The following is a 15,952-nucleotide window of genomic DNA, read 5'->3' on the forward strand; positions in this document are numbered from 1 at the left end:
GTGCGAGGGCCCGCTCACTGCTGCTCGCAGCCCTAGTTCTCCTTCTTCTCCTTCTTCTTCCGAAACAAATGCCTTTTTGGCGGCCTAAACATCAATGAAAACGGATGAAACTTTGCAGATACATCAGTCCCGGTGAAAATCGGATATATCATTGGTGACGGAAATGGGCGTGGCAAAACGGCTCAAGAGCGCCCCCTGGAAAGTTTAAAATGGCGAGCCCCACCTTTCAGTTTGATGTAGGCGAACGAAATTCGGTGGGCATATGTATTTCATCGAGCCACACTTAAATGTCTCTTGGAGCTATACCCAACATGCAACAGGAAGTCCGCCATTTTGCTCTTAATGTGCCATTTTGTCCTTGTTTTGACCATTTCCATGCCTCGTACTTCGACGAACTCCTCCTACAGATTTCATCCGATCAACTTCATATCGGATCAGCTTCATCTTAAGACCTTTGTGATCAAAAGTTATCAAAAAAATTGAGTTTTCACCAAACACCCTTGCCGTGGCGCCCCGCCAAAGTTTGACATTTCGCCATAAAACACGAAGTCCTCATAACTCCTACATACATTATCCAATTTGTCCGATATATCTCACGCTTCATGACGGTTCTGTCCTGAACACATCTATGTGTCAGTATTGCGTCATACTTATAGCGCCACCTATTGGTGAAACAGGAAGTCCTCATAACTCCTCCATACATTATCCAATTTGTCCGATATATCTCACGCTTCATGACGGTTCTGTCCTGAACACATCTATGTGTCAGTATTGCGTCATACTTATAGCGCCACCTATTGGTGAAACAGGAAGTCCCCATAACTCCTCCATACATTATCGGATTTGTCCGATATATCTCACGCTTCATGACGGTTCTGTCCTGAACACATCTATGTGTCAGTATTGCGTCATACTTATAGCGCCACCTATTGGTGAAACAGGAAGTCCTCATAACTCCTACATACAATATCCAATTCGTCCGATATATCTCACGCTTCATGGCGGTTCTGTCCTGAACACATCTATGTGTCAGTATTGCGTCATACTTATAGCGCCACCTATTGGTGAAACAGGAAGTCCTCATAACTCCTCCATACATTATCCAATTTGTCCGATATAGCTCACGCTTCATGACGGTTCTGTCCTGAACACATCTATGTGTCAGTATTGCGTCATACGTATAGCGCCACCTATTGGTGAAATAGGAAGTCCTCATAACTCCTGCATACATCATCCGATTTGCACCAAATTGCTGACGCTTCATGAAGGTGGCCTTCTGAACCCATCTATGTGTCGGTATTGAGTCACACTTACAGCGCCACCTACTGGTGAAACAGGAAGTCCTCATAACTCCTACATACGTTATCCGATTTACTCAACATTTCTCACGCTTCATCAAGGTACCGTCCTGAACACATCTATGCTTCGGTATTGAGTCACGTCTAGAGCGCCACCTACTGGTGACAGGAAGTTTCTCTCAGTACTGCACACCGAAATAGCACAGCCTTTAACGGCGCAGCACCCCGACACGCGTGGGGTGCGAGGGCCCGCTCACTGCTGCTCGCAGCACTAGTTGGTACTTAAAATGGCACAGGAAAATAAGTATAATATGGAGCAAAAGTACTTGAAAATAATTAATATACATTTAATAATGTCTGTACACTGAACATATGTTTGTTTTTTTGTGCTGCAGGACATTGAACAAATATTGGAGAGAGAGTTTGCGGTGTGGGGCTGTGAAGGGGACGGGGACACCCTGTCCATTCTCCTCTCCACCGACGAGGAACTAAAGGTGGCCAGGGACTTGTGGGAGAAGGTGGTGGGGAAGGAGCTTCCCTATGCCCCCTTCCCGGTCCAGGGAGAGGTCAGGGGAGACACAATCGTGTCATTGCGAAGGGAGGAGTAAAGGTCGAGGACCTTTACAGTGTATCACTCCTGCCCCACCCCCACCCTACCCTTTGCCCGGACGGCGGCACGGACGCTGGGGTCACAGCGCCTCGCCCTCCTGCCCCACCCCCACCCTACCCTTTGCCCGGACGGCGGCACGGACGCTGGGGTTACAGCGCCTCGCCCTCCTGCCCCACCCCCACCCTACCCTTTGCCCGGACGGCGGCACGGACGCTGGGGTCACAGCGCCTCGCCCTCCTGCCCCACCCCCACCCTACCCTTTGCCCGGACGGCGGCACGGACGCTGGGGTTACAGCGCCTCGCCCTCCTGCCCCACCCCCACCCTACCCTTTGCCCGGACGGCGGCACGGACGCTGGGGTCACAGCGCCTCGCCCTCCTGCCCCACCCCCACCCTACCCTTTGCCCGGACGGCGGCACGGACGCTGGGGTCACAGCGCCTCGCCCTCCTGCCCCACCCCCACCCTACCCTTTGCCCGGACGGCGGCACGGACGCTGGGGTCACAGCGCCTCGCCCTCCTGCCCCACAACTTAGTTCAGTTGTACATAGTTATTTTACCTCATTCAGTTGTATATAGTTATTTTACCTCATTCAGCTGTACATAGTTCGTTTACCTTTACAGTGATTTAAACTGATCAGTTCTACCTTTACCATAGTACCTGTTGTTATACAGTATAGTTCTACCTTCAGTGTTTTTACACAAATAAGTTCAACCACTACAGTGATTTAAACTGATCAGTTCTACCTTTACCATAGTACCTGTGTTAATACATAGTAATCCACTCAATTGTACTTAGTTATACCATCAGTCTTCTTAAGTTCTACCTTTACAGTGTTTTAAACTGCTCAGTTCTAGTACCATGGTAACAGTGTCATGGCAAGGTGGGGTTGTGAACAGGGCTCTTGGAGGACAAGTTGGACAGGACATTTCAAGGTCCAGTAAGACATTTCAAATTAGCCTACTCCCTGCCTACCTCAACGGATAACAGCCCAAAGCGTCCAGCACCTCAGAGCAGGTGCAGCACATCACCCCAATACCCATTCATCAGTGACGTAGCGGCGCAACTGACTTCTATCCAATCTCCACTGCTGCAAGAATCCTGGTCTTCCCTTCATTCGTCACCAGATCTTCCCATACTCTACATGATTGTGGCAAGTCCTTAGCCAATTTAGCCTACTCATCAGAGTTTGCGTTTATAGTGCTAGCCTTACCTTGCTTGCTATGGTCGTACTGTAACACTCTTTCCTCTGTCCTTCCAGAACTGGTAGCTGTGCCGCCTGCCTGCTTCCTCTTCTAGGTGTCCTCACCAGCCTTGTTTATACCTGCCTGAGTATGTAACACCTGGCAAGGCATTAACCTTTCCCCCCAGACCTGTGCGCCTGCTTCCTCACCAACCCAGCCCCTTACAGCTACTTCCAAGAGCTGCCACAGTTCAGCTCTGGCCTGGCTACATGGACATCAGAGATACGTCATGGTGAAGGTAAGAGATATTTTGAAGATATGAAAAATGCACTGACAAGCATTTATAATTACATCTTGGTGATTTATCCCAAGTAGTCATCAATCAATTTTAATCAATTTTAAGGCACAAGATGGAGGTATGAATTGCAGCCCAGTCTAGCGACAAACTGGGATCAAGGGCCAACTTCTACAGAAAGTGTTCTAATCATTTACTATTGGTTTCCAATACTTCAACTCACTGGGGCGTAAACATATCCCGGGTCCAGGGTGCTACACTATTTGGTGCATACCCTGGTATGATGCCCTACGACGTTGCCCTGCCACCAATTCATTAATTGCGCCATAGACATGTTTGTCTTTTTCACCATTTCTTTTTCCTGCAGGCTGTCCAAAACGTCTTCCAGCAGAATCCAGTGTGCTGCCTATGCCCCACGGATTTTCTCTTCTGTGCTGGAGTTCTTTTAAGAACTTGATGGTGTCAGCATAATCTTTATATTAAAACTGTTCTTAACTTAAATCGTGTCTCTTCATTATATCCACATGCTAATAAACATTTAATTCATTATTATTACTTATATATTGGTATTACTTTGAAATGCTTGATTCTGATTAGTTCTCAGGATTCCTACGGTGTCAATAGCTAAGCTGTAGCCTTTATAATTTTTGAGAGAGAGCTGTCTGAAGCCGGCATGCTTTTGCATTGAAGTCAATGAATAGCTGTGTCAGTTGGGATTTGGGGACACGGTGGACAGGCAAACTGATGCTGCACATTCCGGCATGTAGGTGGCGGTATGCGTCTTATGTTGTTTTGCGATCCGCCAAAAAACTGAGAGGAGAAGAAATAAGTCAAGTCGTGGGCTGGCCGAGTCGACTGCTTGTGGCTATTGTTGCTGGAGTTTCTGGCGACATCTCTCACACATGACAGCAGCACGCCGCTTTTGTTTACATCCAGTTCGAAGTTGAAACCATGGATATAACGCTCTACATTCTGCCTTGCGATGGGGTAAGCTAACGTTACCTATCCCCTGTTGAAGAAGGACTGTGTGTGTGTGAGGGAACACAGCAACGTCAGCTAGTGATCTATCTAGATCTCTAGCTACAGCCAAAAGTTCAATCGAATATCTAGTAGCTGGCTAGCTTGAGCCAGGGTCAGTCCTCAGAAGCTAGCAAAGGCAGCTTAGCGATTATGCCCGTTCTCGATAGTTAGCTAGCTAGTTATTAGCTGCTGAAACTGCCTTGCGAACTTAATTGCTAGCTGGCTAAGTTAGCCAACGGTAGCTAGCTAGCAACTAAGTGAACGTTGCACAAGAGGCAGGCTAACTGAATAATGAACGTATCATGCAAGCTAACTAGCTAGCTGTTTAATGTCGGAGGGACAATACTGAATGTGTCACTTTGATCAGATGCCTGCTGATGGAGGATAAATAAATGGCCCATTATAGCTACTCCTATGTCCCACTGACTGTGGAGCCTCTGTGTTTGACTTAATCTGCAACTGTTGTGCTTTACAGATGCAGAACAAGAGAGGGACACACTTCAGCTACAAGAAGACAGGAACGGTCAAAGCCAAGGAGGAGTCGAAAGAGGAAGATGAAGAGGATGATGACGATGAGGAGTGTGAGTTGTTCAGAAAGTGACCCATTATCTTTAATAAGAAATGTTTACTTGCACATATCTCCCACTCCTCAGCTCGCCAAGCCGGCATGCCTTTACATTGAAGTGAATTTAGAGCAGCTTAAGTTGGAATTTAGGGACACAAGCATGCTCTCGTAAAGGTCAACAGCTCCACAGCTACTGCTCAGCCCGGGGTGGGCTATAGACACACGGTCTCCAATGAGGGGTGCATGGGGATGGCCTGGCAATCACTGACCTGCCCCCCACAACCTCTGACCTGAGGGGGCGGAGTCTCGCCACCACGCCACTATCCACGCCACCGTCCCAACATCTCAGACCCTGAGTTGTCTAAAGACAGTTTTCACAGTTGGGTGCATGTGGGATCTCGAACGGATCGGGTTGAAGATACTCGAAACGCATATTAATGCCAGGTGTAAATGTAATCAGGCTAAATCATTATCTAGATACAATCTCGATACAAGACGCATTTTAATGCAAGGTGTAAACGGGGTCTAAGTCTACACATGTAGCCTAGATGTGATATGGTCTGCTCTCGTCTATATGTTGGTATTTTAGCACCTTGGTTAGAAAGCTTCCTTTAAGCTGTAATTGAAGGTACGGCCGACCTCCAGAATGAACTCTAAGATTTTCACTGACAACAACAATATCAGGGGTGTTGGCTGTGATGTTTTGAAAACACTGCCTCGTCACTACACAGACTGAACATACTCATCTTCATTCTACAGTAGAATGCTTATAAAGCATAGTGGACGATGTGAACTTAGATGAACACATACACACTGGAGACCAGGTAGCTTGCAAGGACCAAGTGAGGATTACTACACACTCGTACTGAATAAGACTGTATTTACCACACCATATTGGGCATGCTTGCATCTACCAGTGAACAAGTCAAAGCACCCACTGGGTCTTAGGCCAGCGTAAAATTAAATAAAGATAACGTTTATAATGATGACCTTTCATGTCCCATGTTTGTGGTTTAGTAGCGGCTCTCCTTCCAGTACGCTTTAGGGGAGAAGCTGTTGGATTATACAGATCACACAATGACAGCGTCCGCCACCGTCATGAATGCCACTCTGGCGCATGTAACCATCAGAACACTGTCAAAATGCAGGTCAGTACTGTTTGTCTTGCTCTTTTTTCACATGCTTCACTCTCCCTTGAGGGTTCAGTTGTCTCAACACAGCTATTTTCAGCTCTATTATTTCTGTCTTGTTCCCTCCTCCAATCACTTACACACTTAGGAGTGAGGTGAGAGCGCACACTCTTCTCTACAACCTTCCAATACCTCTTTCAGTTGTTAGCTTTAACACAGATCTCTTATGCCACTTCTTTTGCTCTCCCTCTCTCGCCTTCTCATCAGAGATTGACCTGAAACGGAGTTGCATAGACGTTGACTTGGAGTCTATGGACATTGACCATGGAGAGGTAAGGACTATAAATGTGCAGATATGCCATCCTCCTCCCTTACATTAAATAGCATTGTTAAATGAATGCTGCTTGTTCTGTATCAACAAGGCTGTATACTGATGTTGAATGTCTTCCTTGATGTCATCTTCCGTACGTTTTTAGCAGTCAACTCCTTCATACTTTGAGCTACTTAAAACCATTTAAGTATCAGCATGTTCACCTTTAAGCCCATCTCAGACCCGTTGTTTAATATATGTACTAGTAGTGCACGGCCACAGTAAGTGAATTGCATGTTCTATGCTTTACAAATGCCCACACATGTTATGTGACGGATGTCATGTACACGTTCTTTCAGATTTTTAATATCTTTTATACTATAAAAAATATATATTCCATTTCAGGCTCGCTGGTCCTGGACTGTAAGGAGTGCCGTCCCCTGGTCCTGGAGGCCGGGAGGTTCCAGGTCATGGGGATGTTGGTGGACTCATCTAGGACCAGAACACAAGAGGTCACTTGCAACAATATCGCTTCTTGATTCAGTTCTGTGTGTTGGGGGAATGGCTTTAAGATCAGAGAAAAACAGTATTTAGCTCTTGTGAAGCCTTTTAACTCAAACTAGTGTATCAAAGCAAATCTTTAAGGTGTGTGTGTTCTGGTAGTAGTAGTTGCGTAAATCTACTGTATCTCTGTGCAAGGCACTGGGCAGGGCTGAGATGATTGTGTTGCCCTGCTATAATGAGGATAAACATCATGAAACTCAACCCGAACACCGGGTGCCAACATACCACCTACCATCAGCCAATAGACTTTGCCATCTATGGCCTTTAGAATGAAGTACATGTATCAATATGAGGTAATTAAAGACCTACACCTGTTCTTTCAAACAGGTCTTAAAGTTATGGGCATAGCCATGCAATTCTATACAACAGAGTGAAGATATAGTACAAAATACTATACTATTATATCCAACTAGTCTTGTGTATAGCATCTGTGCATTCGTGAAGAGTATGTTATCAGTCACCAGATGTCTGTCTTCTGAGGAAACAATGTGGTCAATGACTTTGATTAACCCTCAATGCTGGTGGCAGTAATGTTTTTTGTCTGACACAAAGCCCAGTTGATGTCCTCTGCACTGGGCCTGATGTAATCAGACAAACAAACCTCAGACTCATATTCAATATTGATCCAGTGAAGGATGTAATTATAAAGCAGTAGTAAACAGGACAGATGTGAGACATAACAGGCACTGTATGTGTTCAATCAGTGGCAGTAAGTAGATCCACGACTGTAGGTAACATGATTGAGAAATTGTGATGTTTGTTTAATTACCTTACTGCATTGCACTTTTTAAACATAGGCTATCAAAATGAACAGTTTGGTATTCAGCAGTAGTTACCTTGAGGTTCAGCATGTCAAAGACCTCCCCTAACACTCCTGGTTCTTGTTTGAAGGGTTCTGATGACAGGGAGAGGAATCACCATTTATCAATCATCAATAGCGCGCGTATCTATATGGCCGCCGAGATTGTGAGGCGGTCGATGGGACACCGTAAGAATAGTGGACAAGTGTTACTGTGCTTACATGTTTGCTATTTATTCAACTTTAGTTGAGCAAACCCCTGTCTAAGCTATAGATGGAGACCATTCGTATGTGTATCGTCTGTGGGACTGATGTGCTATGCCCGGGAAATATGAAATGTCTCGAGCATTTAATGTCTCGAGCGAGCTCTAGCTCTGAGCTAGTTAGTCAGTCAATGTTTCTCAACTCGCTGTTAAAGCGAATCATATGGTACTTGTGAAATACATAACATTTAATTTACTTAGGTTTTGTAATCAAATTACAATTATAATATGATAAATTATAGCTAGCTAACAAAGATGAGTACTGACGAGTACTGTACCAATCATTCGTATGTCTATAGGACTGATGTGCTTTGCCCGGGAAATATGAAATCTCTCGAGCCTTTTATGTCTCCTTAAACGTTAGCTATATTCATCAAAAATACGACTATTTTTTGCTAGAAATAACCTTAACATGGATTTTAACCATGTACTTAATGCTGTAACTCTAATGTGGATAATGTAACACTAATCTAGCTAACGTTGTCTCACTCAACATCAGTTTGTTGGCGAGCTTTAGCTATGTTGGCGTCTGTGAGCTAGCTAGTCAGTCAATGTTAAGAAAATTAATTGTTAAAGTGATTCATATGGCACTTGTGAAATACATAACTTTATAATTTACTCAAGTTTTGTTGGTCAAATTCCAATTATTATAAATTATAGCTAGCTAACAAAGAGTGGTAACTCTCTGCTATAACCCAAGTTACTTACTTTCTCCAGGAGGTTCTTCAGACTGACTCAATCCCTTAAAACATTATTTTATTAATGTCTGTCCAAGGTGATTGGATGGTTTCCCTGTGTTCACATTTTCATTGGTAGGTGATTGGACGATTCAATTCAGTCTGTTGCTAGTCAGCTCACACAATAACTCAGCTCATCAAATGACTCATCAAATGACTCTTTTGATTCGGATTTGGCTCATGACTCTCTTTCTGAATCCTTGTGTAATGCAAGTCCATTACATCTCACTTGGTAGGTTCATATAGGCTCACATTGAAGAGGGGGAATGTGTGTAGAGGGGAGAGGGCCAGAGAGGAAATCTTGTCTGTCTGTGTCAGTCTGTCATCGATATACAGGCTACAGCAGGGGGCTGACTGGGTGTGGAAGATGCTTTGCTGAATTAAGGGAAAGTCGCAAAACCCAGCGTGTAATAACTCTTGACTTGAGTGTCACCTTTAACCTTTTGTGTGCCCACTGTAGCACCGGCAAGCTCACCAGGACCCTATGGTCGTCGGCCATCAACCACACGTTTAAACGGGTTTTGGCGGCAGGGCCGACCTCCCCACGAGACCTACTCATGCTGTAGAAATGCTGCCTTAGACCTGGGTCAGTCATTCACCTGGAGTGCTGGCTTCGCCACTACCAACCCAACCAGGTATGCCATGTCTCTATTAGAACTACAGTTAGTTACTCAGCCCTGCCACAAATTGCTAAATGTTTCCGTGTGTCATGTCTGTGCTGGGACCCCCATGCTGGCACCTTTAGTACCTTGCATCATATTCAGTATTATAAGTAGTCCAGTGTTGTGATTTGTGTGGTATGTCCAATCGCACATTGTGGATGGCTCCCAGCTTCACGCTGACCCTGCCATGGTGATGGAGGGAATTCTGGGGTTCCTGGGGGTCACTCCCAGCTTCAACTACACCCATGCTCTCACGTGAGTTCACACACCGCCAACCTCTCACAGCATAAACATTACACACACACACACACTCTCTCTCACCAGTATGTTGCTCTGACTTGTCACATTGGTGTGTAATGTCTGACTGTCAAATTATTTTTATTTCCAGAATGCCAATAGGGGTGATCTCCCTGTGGAGTTACGCCATCGCCCTGGGTGACATGGTTCACTTGGTGTATCTTAAGGGGGGCAGTGGACCATATACTTGCACTGCAGTGCTGAGCACCATGTTCACCAAACGTGGGGTAAATTCTTATGGTAAATGAGTGGTAGGCTGGGCTATCTCACTGGACGGACGGGTGGTGGTTAGTTCACGTCCCAAGTTATAGTTGTGGCGCTTCTAACGCTGATCCACAGACATGCATGCACAAACGCTTGACTGTCTTCCTGTAGGAGCACACGGCCATAGAGGGTCAGGCTCTGAATGTGGTTAGTGATGGATGAGGAAGGGCCAAGTCTAACCATCCTTACGCAGGACGACAACGTGTTTTCAGTGGCCAGAGGCGGTGACTACAATGTGTTTTCGGTGGCCAGAGACGGTGACGCCATCAATATCGACTCAGAAGGCAAGAACACCAGCATGTCGCCACCTGACGCCCACCTCAGCTTCAGTTAACATGATCTTACCAGCATTATAGTGTATAGTCTAACCCATTTCAAAGCCACAGTGTATTGATCGTTTTGCTCAGCATTAAGGTCACTCTTGTAGGCACTGGTTCACAAATGACAAGTGTTTGTGATCATACTTGACTTGTAGTACTCACACTAATTATTGTCATCCGACAGGCCACCAGAATCCGTATTCAAATGATTAATATTATTCAAAGAAAAACGGAATCAATATTTTACTCTTAACAGAGCTGGTTAATATTTGTTAACTATTGTAGTTGGCGCTACTCCCTCTTCATTTGTATTCCTTGCTTTTCAGAGTGGAAAAGCATACCTGTTGCGGAACTACGCGGTGAAGCTAGGCGAACAGCCCGTCAATGATAGAGACACCCTGGTGTTCATTCCAGTGTTTGAGGTGGAGGTGAGTGATGGTCAAGGTCAGCTTTATTTATAAAGCACGTTTAAAATCAACAGAAGTTGCACCAAAGTGCTGTACAATATATAAAATAAACAAAAAACAAAGGCAAGATGATGAGGCTAAAATCACGTGCGGTAACAATGCTGTCTCAAACGGCAGTCAAGATATCATTCTTGGTACTGATGGCATCTTTTAGTTCAGTAGTAGTTGAATAGCTTGTATGAAGATGAATACCCGGCTAATACACCTTTGCACACTCTACCCAGTGTGTGTTAATGTCTGCTGGTCCTAATCACAATCAATGTGACTCAGTAAAGTGATTTTACCACACCGTAGCTTCTCACCCAGCACCACTGATTCCTGTGTTGGAGTTTATTAACTAGTAGCTGTGATGCTCTGCTCTTCTGCATGCTTACACTCCAACTCACTTGACGGACTGCCCCTCATCGTGATGTTGAGTCCTAAAGACTGGTGTTTTGTGTATTCATGTTTGATAAGTGTATCCACCCAGAGTATGTTCTAACTTGTCTGCACAGGCTGTCGGACTGTTTGGATGGTGAAGCAGACACGGTGATGCAGCGAGCTTGGGGAGACTGAGATGAAGCAGACAACATCCGCCTTGAGGCGCTCAGCTCTGCCCACCAGCTGGACCAGCTCAGAGTCCATGAACCGCACAGAGGTAACACCACACACACACAGGCACACACAGGTAACACGATCACACGCACACATACACACGTCTTCTGAGCTATGGTGTTGACTAACAGCTGTGTTCCCCCTGGGACAGATGGAGAGGCTGAAGGCAGAACGACCGTCTGAAGCTGGAGAGTCAGGGCTGCAGCCAGTCCCAGTCCCGGGCCGCTATCTCTTCCTCACCTCTGCACCACACACACCTCTGGCCCTGGGCTGAGTTTCCCAGAGGCACTAAGCGGTAAGAAGAACGCCGTAGCTTACGATGAACGTAGCGCTTGGATGCCTCTGGGGAAACTCAGCCCTGGACTGTCCCAGCACAGCGTTAACCTCACCTGTATCTATCTATCTATCTATCTATCTATCTACAGAGATCAGCTGAACGTACCTTTGGGGGGAACATACCTTGAGGACATCTACATCAACCATTTAAGATACAAGACCAAGGCCAACAGGATCTTGAAAGACCCCAGCCACCCAGGCAATGGACTATCTAGAACATCTAGTGTATATAGAATATCTAGTAGGTATGTAACATAACCACATGCCCCCCCCCCCCCCCCCCAGGATTATTTATTATAGCAATAGCATGTACACAACTCACCCATCAAGCAACAGCGCTGACACGTGCGTTATGAGCTATGTGACAAAACCAAATTAGAATCAATGATTTGGTTACGAGTGTCTGAGAGTGCTAGTTGGGCTGTGCCATGCCGTTTGTTGATTCAGAGCGTAGCAAATACCTATGTGATGATAATGCCTCCGACTGCTTTTAGCTGAACAACATGTTATATCAGATCAATAATACTGGTGTGATTACTTGCTCAGGTGCTTACCCTTTCCTCTACACCTGAGTCGGCTCAGTTATAACATACAGTGTGCATATTCTTCCCATATCTGTTTCTCCTACAGCAGAACCAGAGACCATCTGAATTGTAATTAGGAACAATGTGATGCCATTTTGAAGTCAGTGCAGCCCTTGAGCAGCTGGACTCTTCAGAAGCAGCACCTGTCTGTGTACGATATTGTATCGACCAAAAAGGCCTGTGAACAACTCTTAAAATAACAGGTAGGCAATCTAATCCCTTGGCTCCACTGCATCCGTCAGTGTCAACCATCAGATGCTAAGGAAATGAATCCATTGTAATTAATGACAGCAGCTCCACTAAGACAAGATAATGTGTTTTTGTGTCTGAGAAGGTGATTGGCTGCAACCTGTCTTCCCTCGACACCCTGCATGACTCTGCCTGACCTTGTCTGTTCCTTCACACAGGAGTTCAGACCTTGCCAGCTGTGCTTCACCAGACACGCCTTCTAACCCCTTGGCTCCACTGCGTCCGTCAGCGTCAACAGTCAGCGTCCATCAAAAATCAAGAAATGAACCTAGTAGATTCTCTTAATGTCGGACGCAGGCATCAAACGCAACGGCTGCAGTGGAGCCACTGTTATTAATTACAATAGATTATTTTCCTTAGCGTCTGATAGTTGATGCTAAAGGACCCAGTGGAGCCAAACCGTCCGAGTAAGTCATGAGCATCTCATCTGCATGTATAGCAGTCTCCAGAACGCTCTGAAAGAATGCATACTGACACCCTCTATATCACTTAGTAGTAATAATTGTATATACTCGCACTACATCCTTAAGCGTTTGCGTTTAGAGCACATGCTCAAGTCACCGTCTCCCTAGTGTTCTCTCTTCACCTCGCTCTCTTCTCTCTTAGTGACTGACTAGCTCTCACTTGCAATTTTTCATAGATCTTCTCCTCCACTCTCCCTCGCTTCCCATGCCTCTTACTCTGCGGTTTCATTTTGGGAGCGTATTCCTCCTTACACATCCTGTATGTATTTGTCTTCCACAGATGCAGAGCTCCTTCTTATTCAGCAAGAATAAGTATCCCAATTCTGCCTCCTCCAACTCCAACATTGAGGAGAATACTGACTCCTCCCTGCCCTCCTCCCTCAAACTCTCCCACAACAGATCCACTCCCTCCAGCCACATGCTAAGGAGCACACACTCCAACTCACTGTATGGACTGCCCCTCATCATGATGTTTTTGAGTTCTGATGACCTGTATTGGTTCATTCATGTTTGATAGTGTATCTGCCTGATGAGTTGGAACTGTGCGTGTCTGTCTGCACAGGCTGTCGGACTGACGAAGCGGAGACAGTGATACAGCGAGCTCAGGAGAAGAAGATGAAGCTGACAACATCCGCCTTGAGGCGCTCAGCTCTGCCAACCAGCTGGACCAGCTCAGAGTCCATGAACCGCATGCAGGTAACGCCACGCACACACACACACGCACTCTTAACTACATTACAGTCATTTAGCTGACACTTTTATCCAAAGTGACTTACTATAATCACATTTAACATAGGAAAGGTCAGTGTACTACTAATTGCCAGAACTCACAAGTGCATCTCATTTTTTAATACAAGAGACTTGGAGCATAATCTAGTGCTGAAAGCAAAGTGAAGAATAGCAAACTAAAAATGCAGTAGGTGCTTAAGAGGGAGGATCCTGGCTGTTGTGCCAGTGAGAGGGAGAGAGAGAGAGAGTGTGTGTGTGTGTGGACGAGGACAGCAAATGGCTAAAACATTCAGTACATGATGGTCTGATCTGCATGTCTCACTCTCGATTCATCACAATAATCCCAGGCTCGCACTACAGGATTTTAAAGGTCTGCACCGATTTCTAAATCGGGTTGCATTACACACATAAGGATAATCTTAACAGATATTCATCACACATTACAGGATATTATCGTGCCCGAGGGAGCAACAAACCACTGCCGTCTTGCTTGTAATGTAGTGACGTAATAATCTACATATCAAACATGTTTAGGGGTCTGTGAGCCGATCGGGAGGTTCAAGATTGGGTCTGTAACACCCTTAATATTACAAGATCATCTGGGCCGAACATCGGTTCCAACAAACGTTCCAGACCAGATTTCTCCTCCGATTGTCGGGAGGGATGAATAGGGGTTGAATCGGCCCAAATATCCTGTAGTATGAGCCTGGCAAACGACAGCGTTATTAGAGTGTCTGGAAGTGGATCTAACATTCTCATCTACATCCAGAAGTGATTGTCTTTGTGTTGGTGTGCGTTTGTGTTCATATTTGATGTATTTAAAAAAAAATATTTTTTTATATATTTTTCTCTGTCTCTCACCTCCCTCCCTCCCTCCAGTCTATGAGGAGATCTCCATATGTGTGTGTGACCCAGTGTGTGGCTGGAGGCTGGTCCTGGTCAAACCAGACCTGCACATAGAGGAGGAAGCAGATCGACTGTTGCCACTCTGTCAGCTCCAGTCACATGGGCCTGGCCTACACCATGGAGATGATTGCGGCTCTGGGCTGTGTGTGTGCACGTGCTCATTAAAGTTACAAACCTATTGAGACTTCTGTTTGAGTTGTCTTTGGCATTATTCAACTGTGATGTCCTCCAAGTACAGTAGCCTAGTTGATTTTGACACGTTTTTCCCCCATACTTTTCCGCTGCTGAAACACCCAATTTCCCCACACTGGAATTATTAAAGTATCTATCTATCTGTTCTCATTTGTTAATGGCGAAAACGTTTTGGGAGAGAATAAAGCCATGTGAGTTTTCAAATTCACTGTACACTAAGCATTTCAAGACCAGGATCCTCACTGTCTGATTACATCTCATGCAGGGTTTGCAATAGCCTGAGGTCAATATTGCCTGTGCATAATGGTGTCCTTGCACCATGTAACTGTAACTGTAGTTAGATCTTTCAAATGTTATAATAATGACTGTAGGCTAACTAGAAGTGCATTATTCACCATAACGGAGGCCAGAAGACATTAAGTTCAATATACATATCCAAGTGGGTCTACTGCTGCAACAATTGAATGTAAAATGTGAACTATAACCTTGTTTAGACCAGATTTGAATGAAGTACAGAGACGCGCGTGTGCACGCTGTGTTGTCAAGCTGCCCTAGCAACAGCTCATTCCGTCACCTTTAAATCGAAGGTAAGTTGACGTTAGTAATGTTAAGACAGTTGGCTAGCTAATACATCATAGCTAAACCATGTCAATGTTATCAATATGCAAATTATTGGTAAAATATCGTTAACTCACTTTGTAAGTTAATTCTGCCCAAGTTAAAATGTGTTTTTTTGTCGACCATTGTTTTAACGCTAGCCATCTAATGCTAACGTAAACGATACGATAGCACTGACGTGCCAACACCGGTGCCTGATAGATTCAATTAGTCATCGTATCCGCGCGAATTCTAACGTGGGAATGCTAATGCCACAGGGGCAATTTATATGGGCATTATATCTTTGTTTGTATGATAACTAAATCAGTGGTCATTTTGCTATAATCATTGCCTATCATCATTAAAGCATTTTTTCCTGGCCTTTCAAGACATCCTCGACGGGGCTTATATGTCCCGATCCGATCCATGCTCTTTCTTGGATATTTTATTTGATGTAATGTAATTTGATGTATGAATTGGGACTATCACGAGGTATCGCTTTGACTCTTAAATACATT

At 45.1% G+C, this 15,952-nt stretch overlaps 1 protein-coding gene across 6 annotated transcripts; it reads left to right on the forward strand.

The window, feature by feature from the left end:
• The first annotated feature begins 4,247 nt into the window (after positions 1–4,247).
• On the forward strand, positions 4,248–14,815 carry LOC311310743 (uncharacterized protein). 6 transcript variants are annotated; one of them, XM_084440281.1, is made up of 17 exons: positions 4,248–4,372; positions 4,881–4,986; positions 5,988–6,127; positions 6,370–6,432; positions 6,816–6,922; positions 9,234–9,408; positions 9,605–9,690; positions 9,824–10,280; positions 10,643–10,744; positions 11,278–11,420; positions 11,529–11,672; positions 11,803–11,958; positions 12,344–12,500; positions 12,705–12,953; positions 13,291–13,457; positions 13,573–13,706; positions 14,619–14,815. In XM_084440281.1, the coding sequence occupies exons 1-6, from the start codon at positions 4,337–4,339 to the stop codon at positions 9,337–9,339; spliced, it is 558 nt and encodes a 185-aa protein (XP_084296407.1). In that variant the 5' UTR covers positions 4,248–4,336; the 3' UTR covers positions 9,340–9,408; positions 9,605–9,690; positions 9,824–10,280; positions 10,643–10,744; positions 11,278–11,420; positions 11,529–11,672; positions 11,803–11,958; positions 12,344–12,500; positions 12,705–12,953; positions 13,291–13,457; positions 13,573–13,706; positions 14,619–14,815. The 6 variants fall into 6 exon arrangements, with proteins under 6 accessions (XP_084296407.1, XP_084296406.1, XP_084296405.1 ...); XM_084440280.1 differs by lacking the exon at positions 12,705–12,953 and having other exon boundaries at positions 9,555–9,690; XM_084440279.1 differs by lacking the exon at positions 12,705–12,953.
• Positions 14,816–15,952: the final 1,137 nt, after the last annotated feature.

This window comes from Borostomias antarcticus, assembly GCF_949987555.1.
Source record: "Borostomias antarcticus genome assembly, chromosome: 6".
In the NCBI taxonomy this organism is placed as follows: Eukaryota; Metazoa; Chordata; class Actinopteri; order Stomiiformes; family Stomiidae; genus Borostomias; species Borostomias antarcticus.

Excerpts from the sequence above, each read along its gene's own strand:
- LOC311310743 (XM_084440280.1), top strand. The coding sequence starts at position 4,337 with ATGGATATAACGCTCTACATTCTGCCTTGCGATGGG. Across the intron at positions 4,373-4,880 it reads ACATTCTGCCTTGCGATGGG|ATGCAGAACAAGAGAGGGAC; the intron begins GTAAGCTAACGT and ends TGTGCTTTACAG. Across the intron at positions 6,923-9,233 it reads CTAGGACCAGAACACAAGAG|CACCGGCAAGCTCACCAGGA; the intron begins GTCACTTGCAAC and ends TGCCCACTGTAG.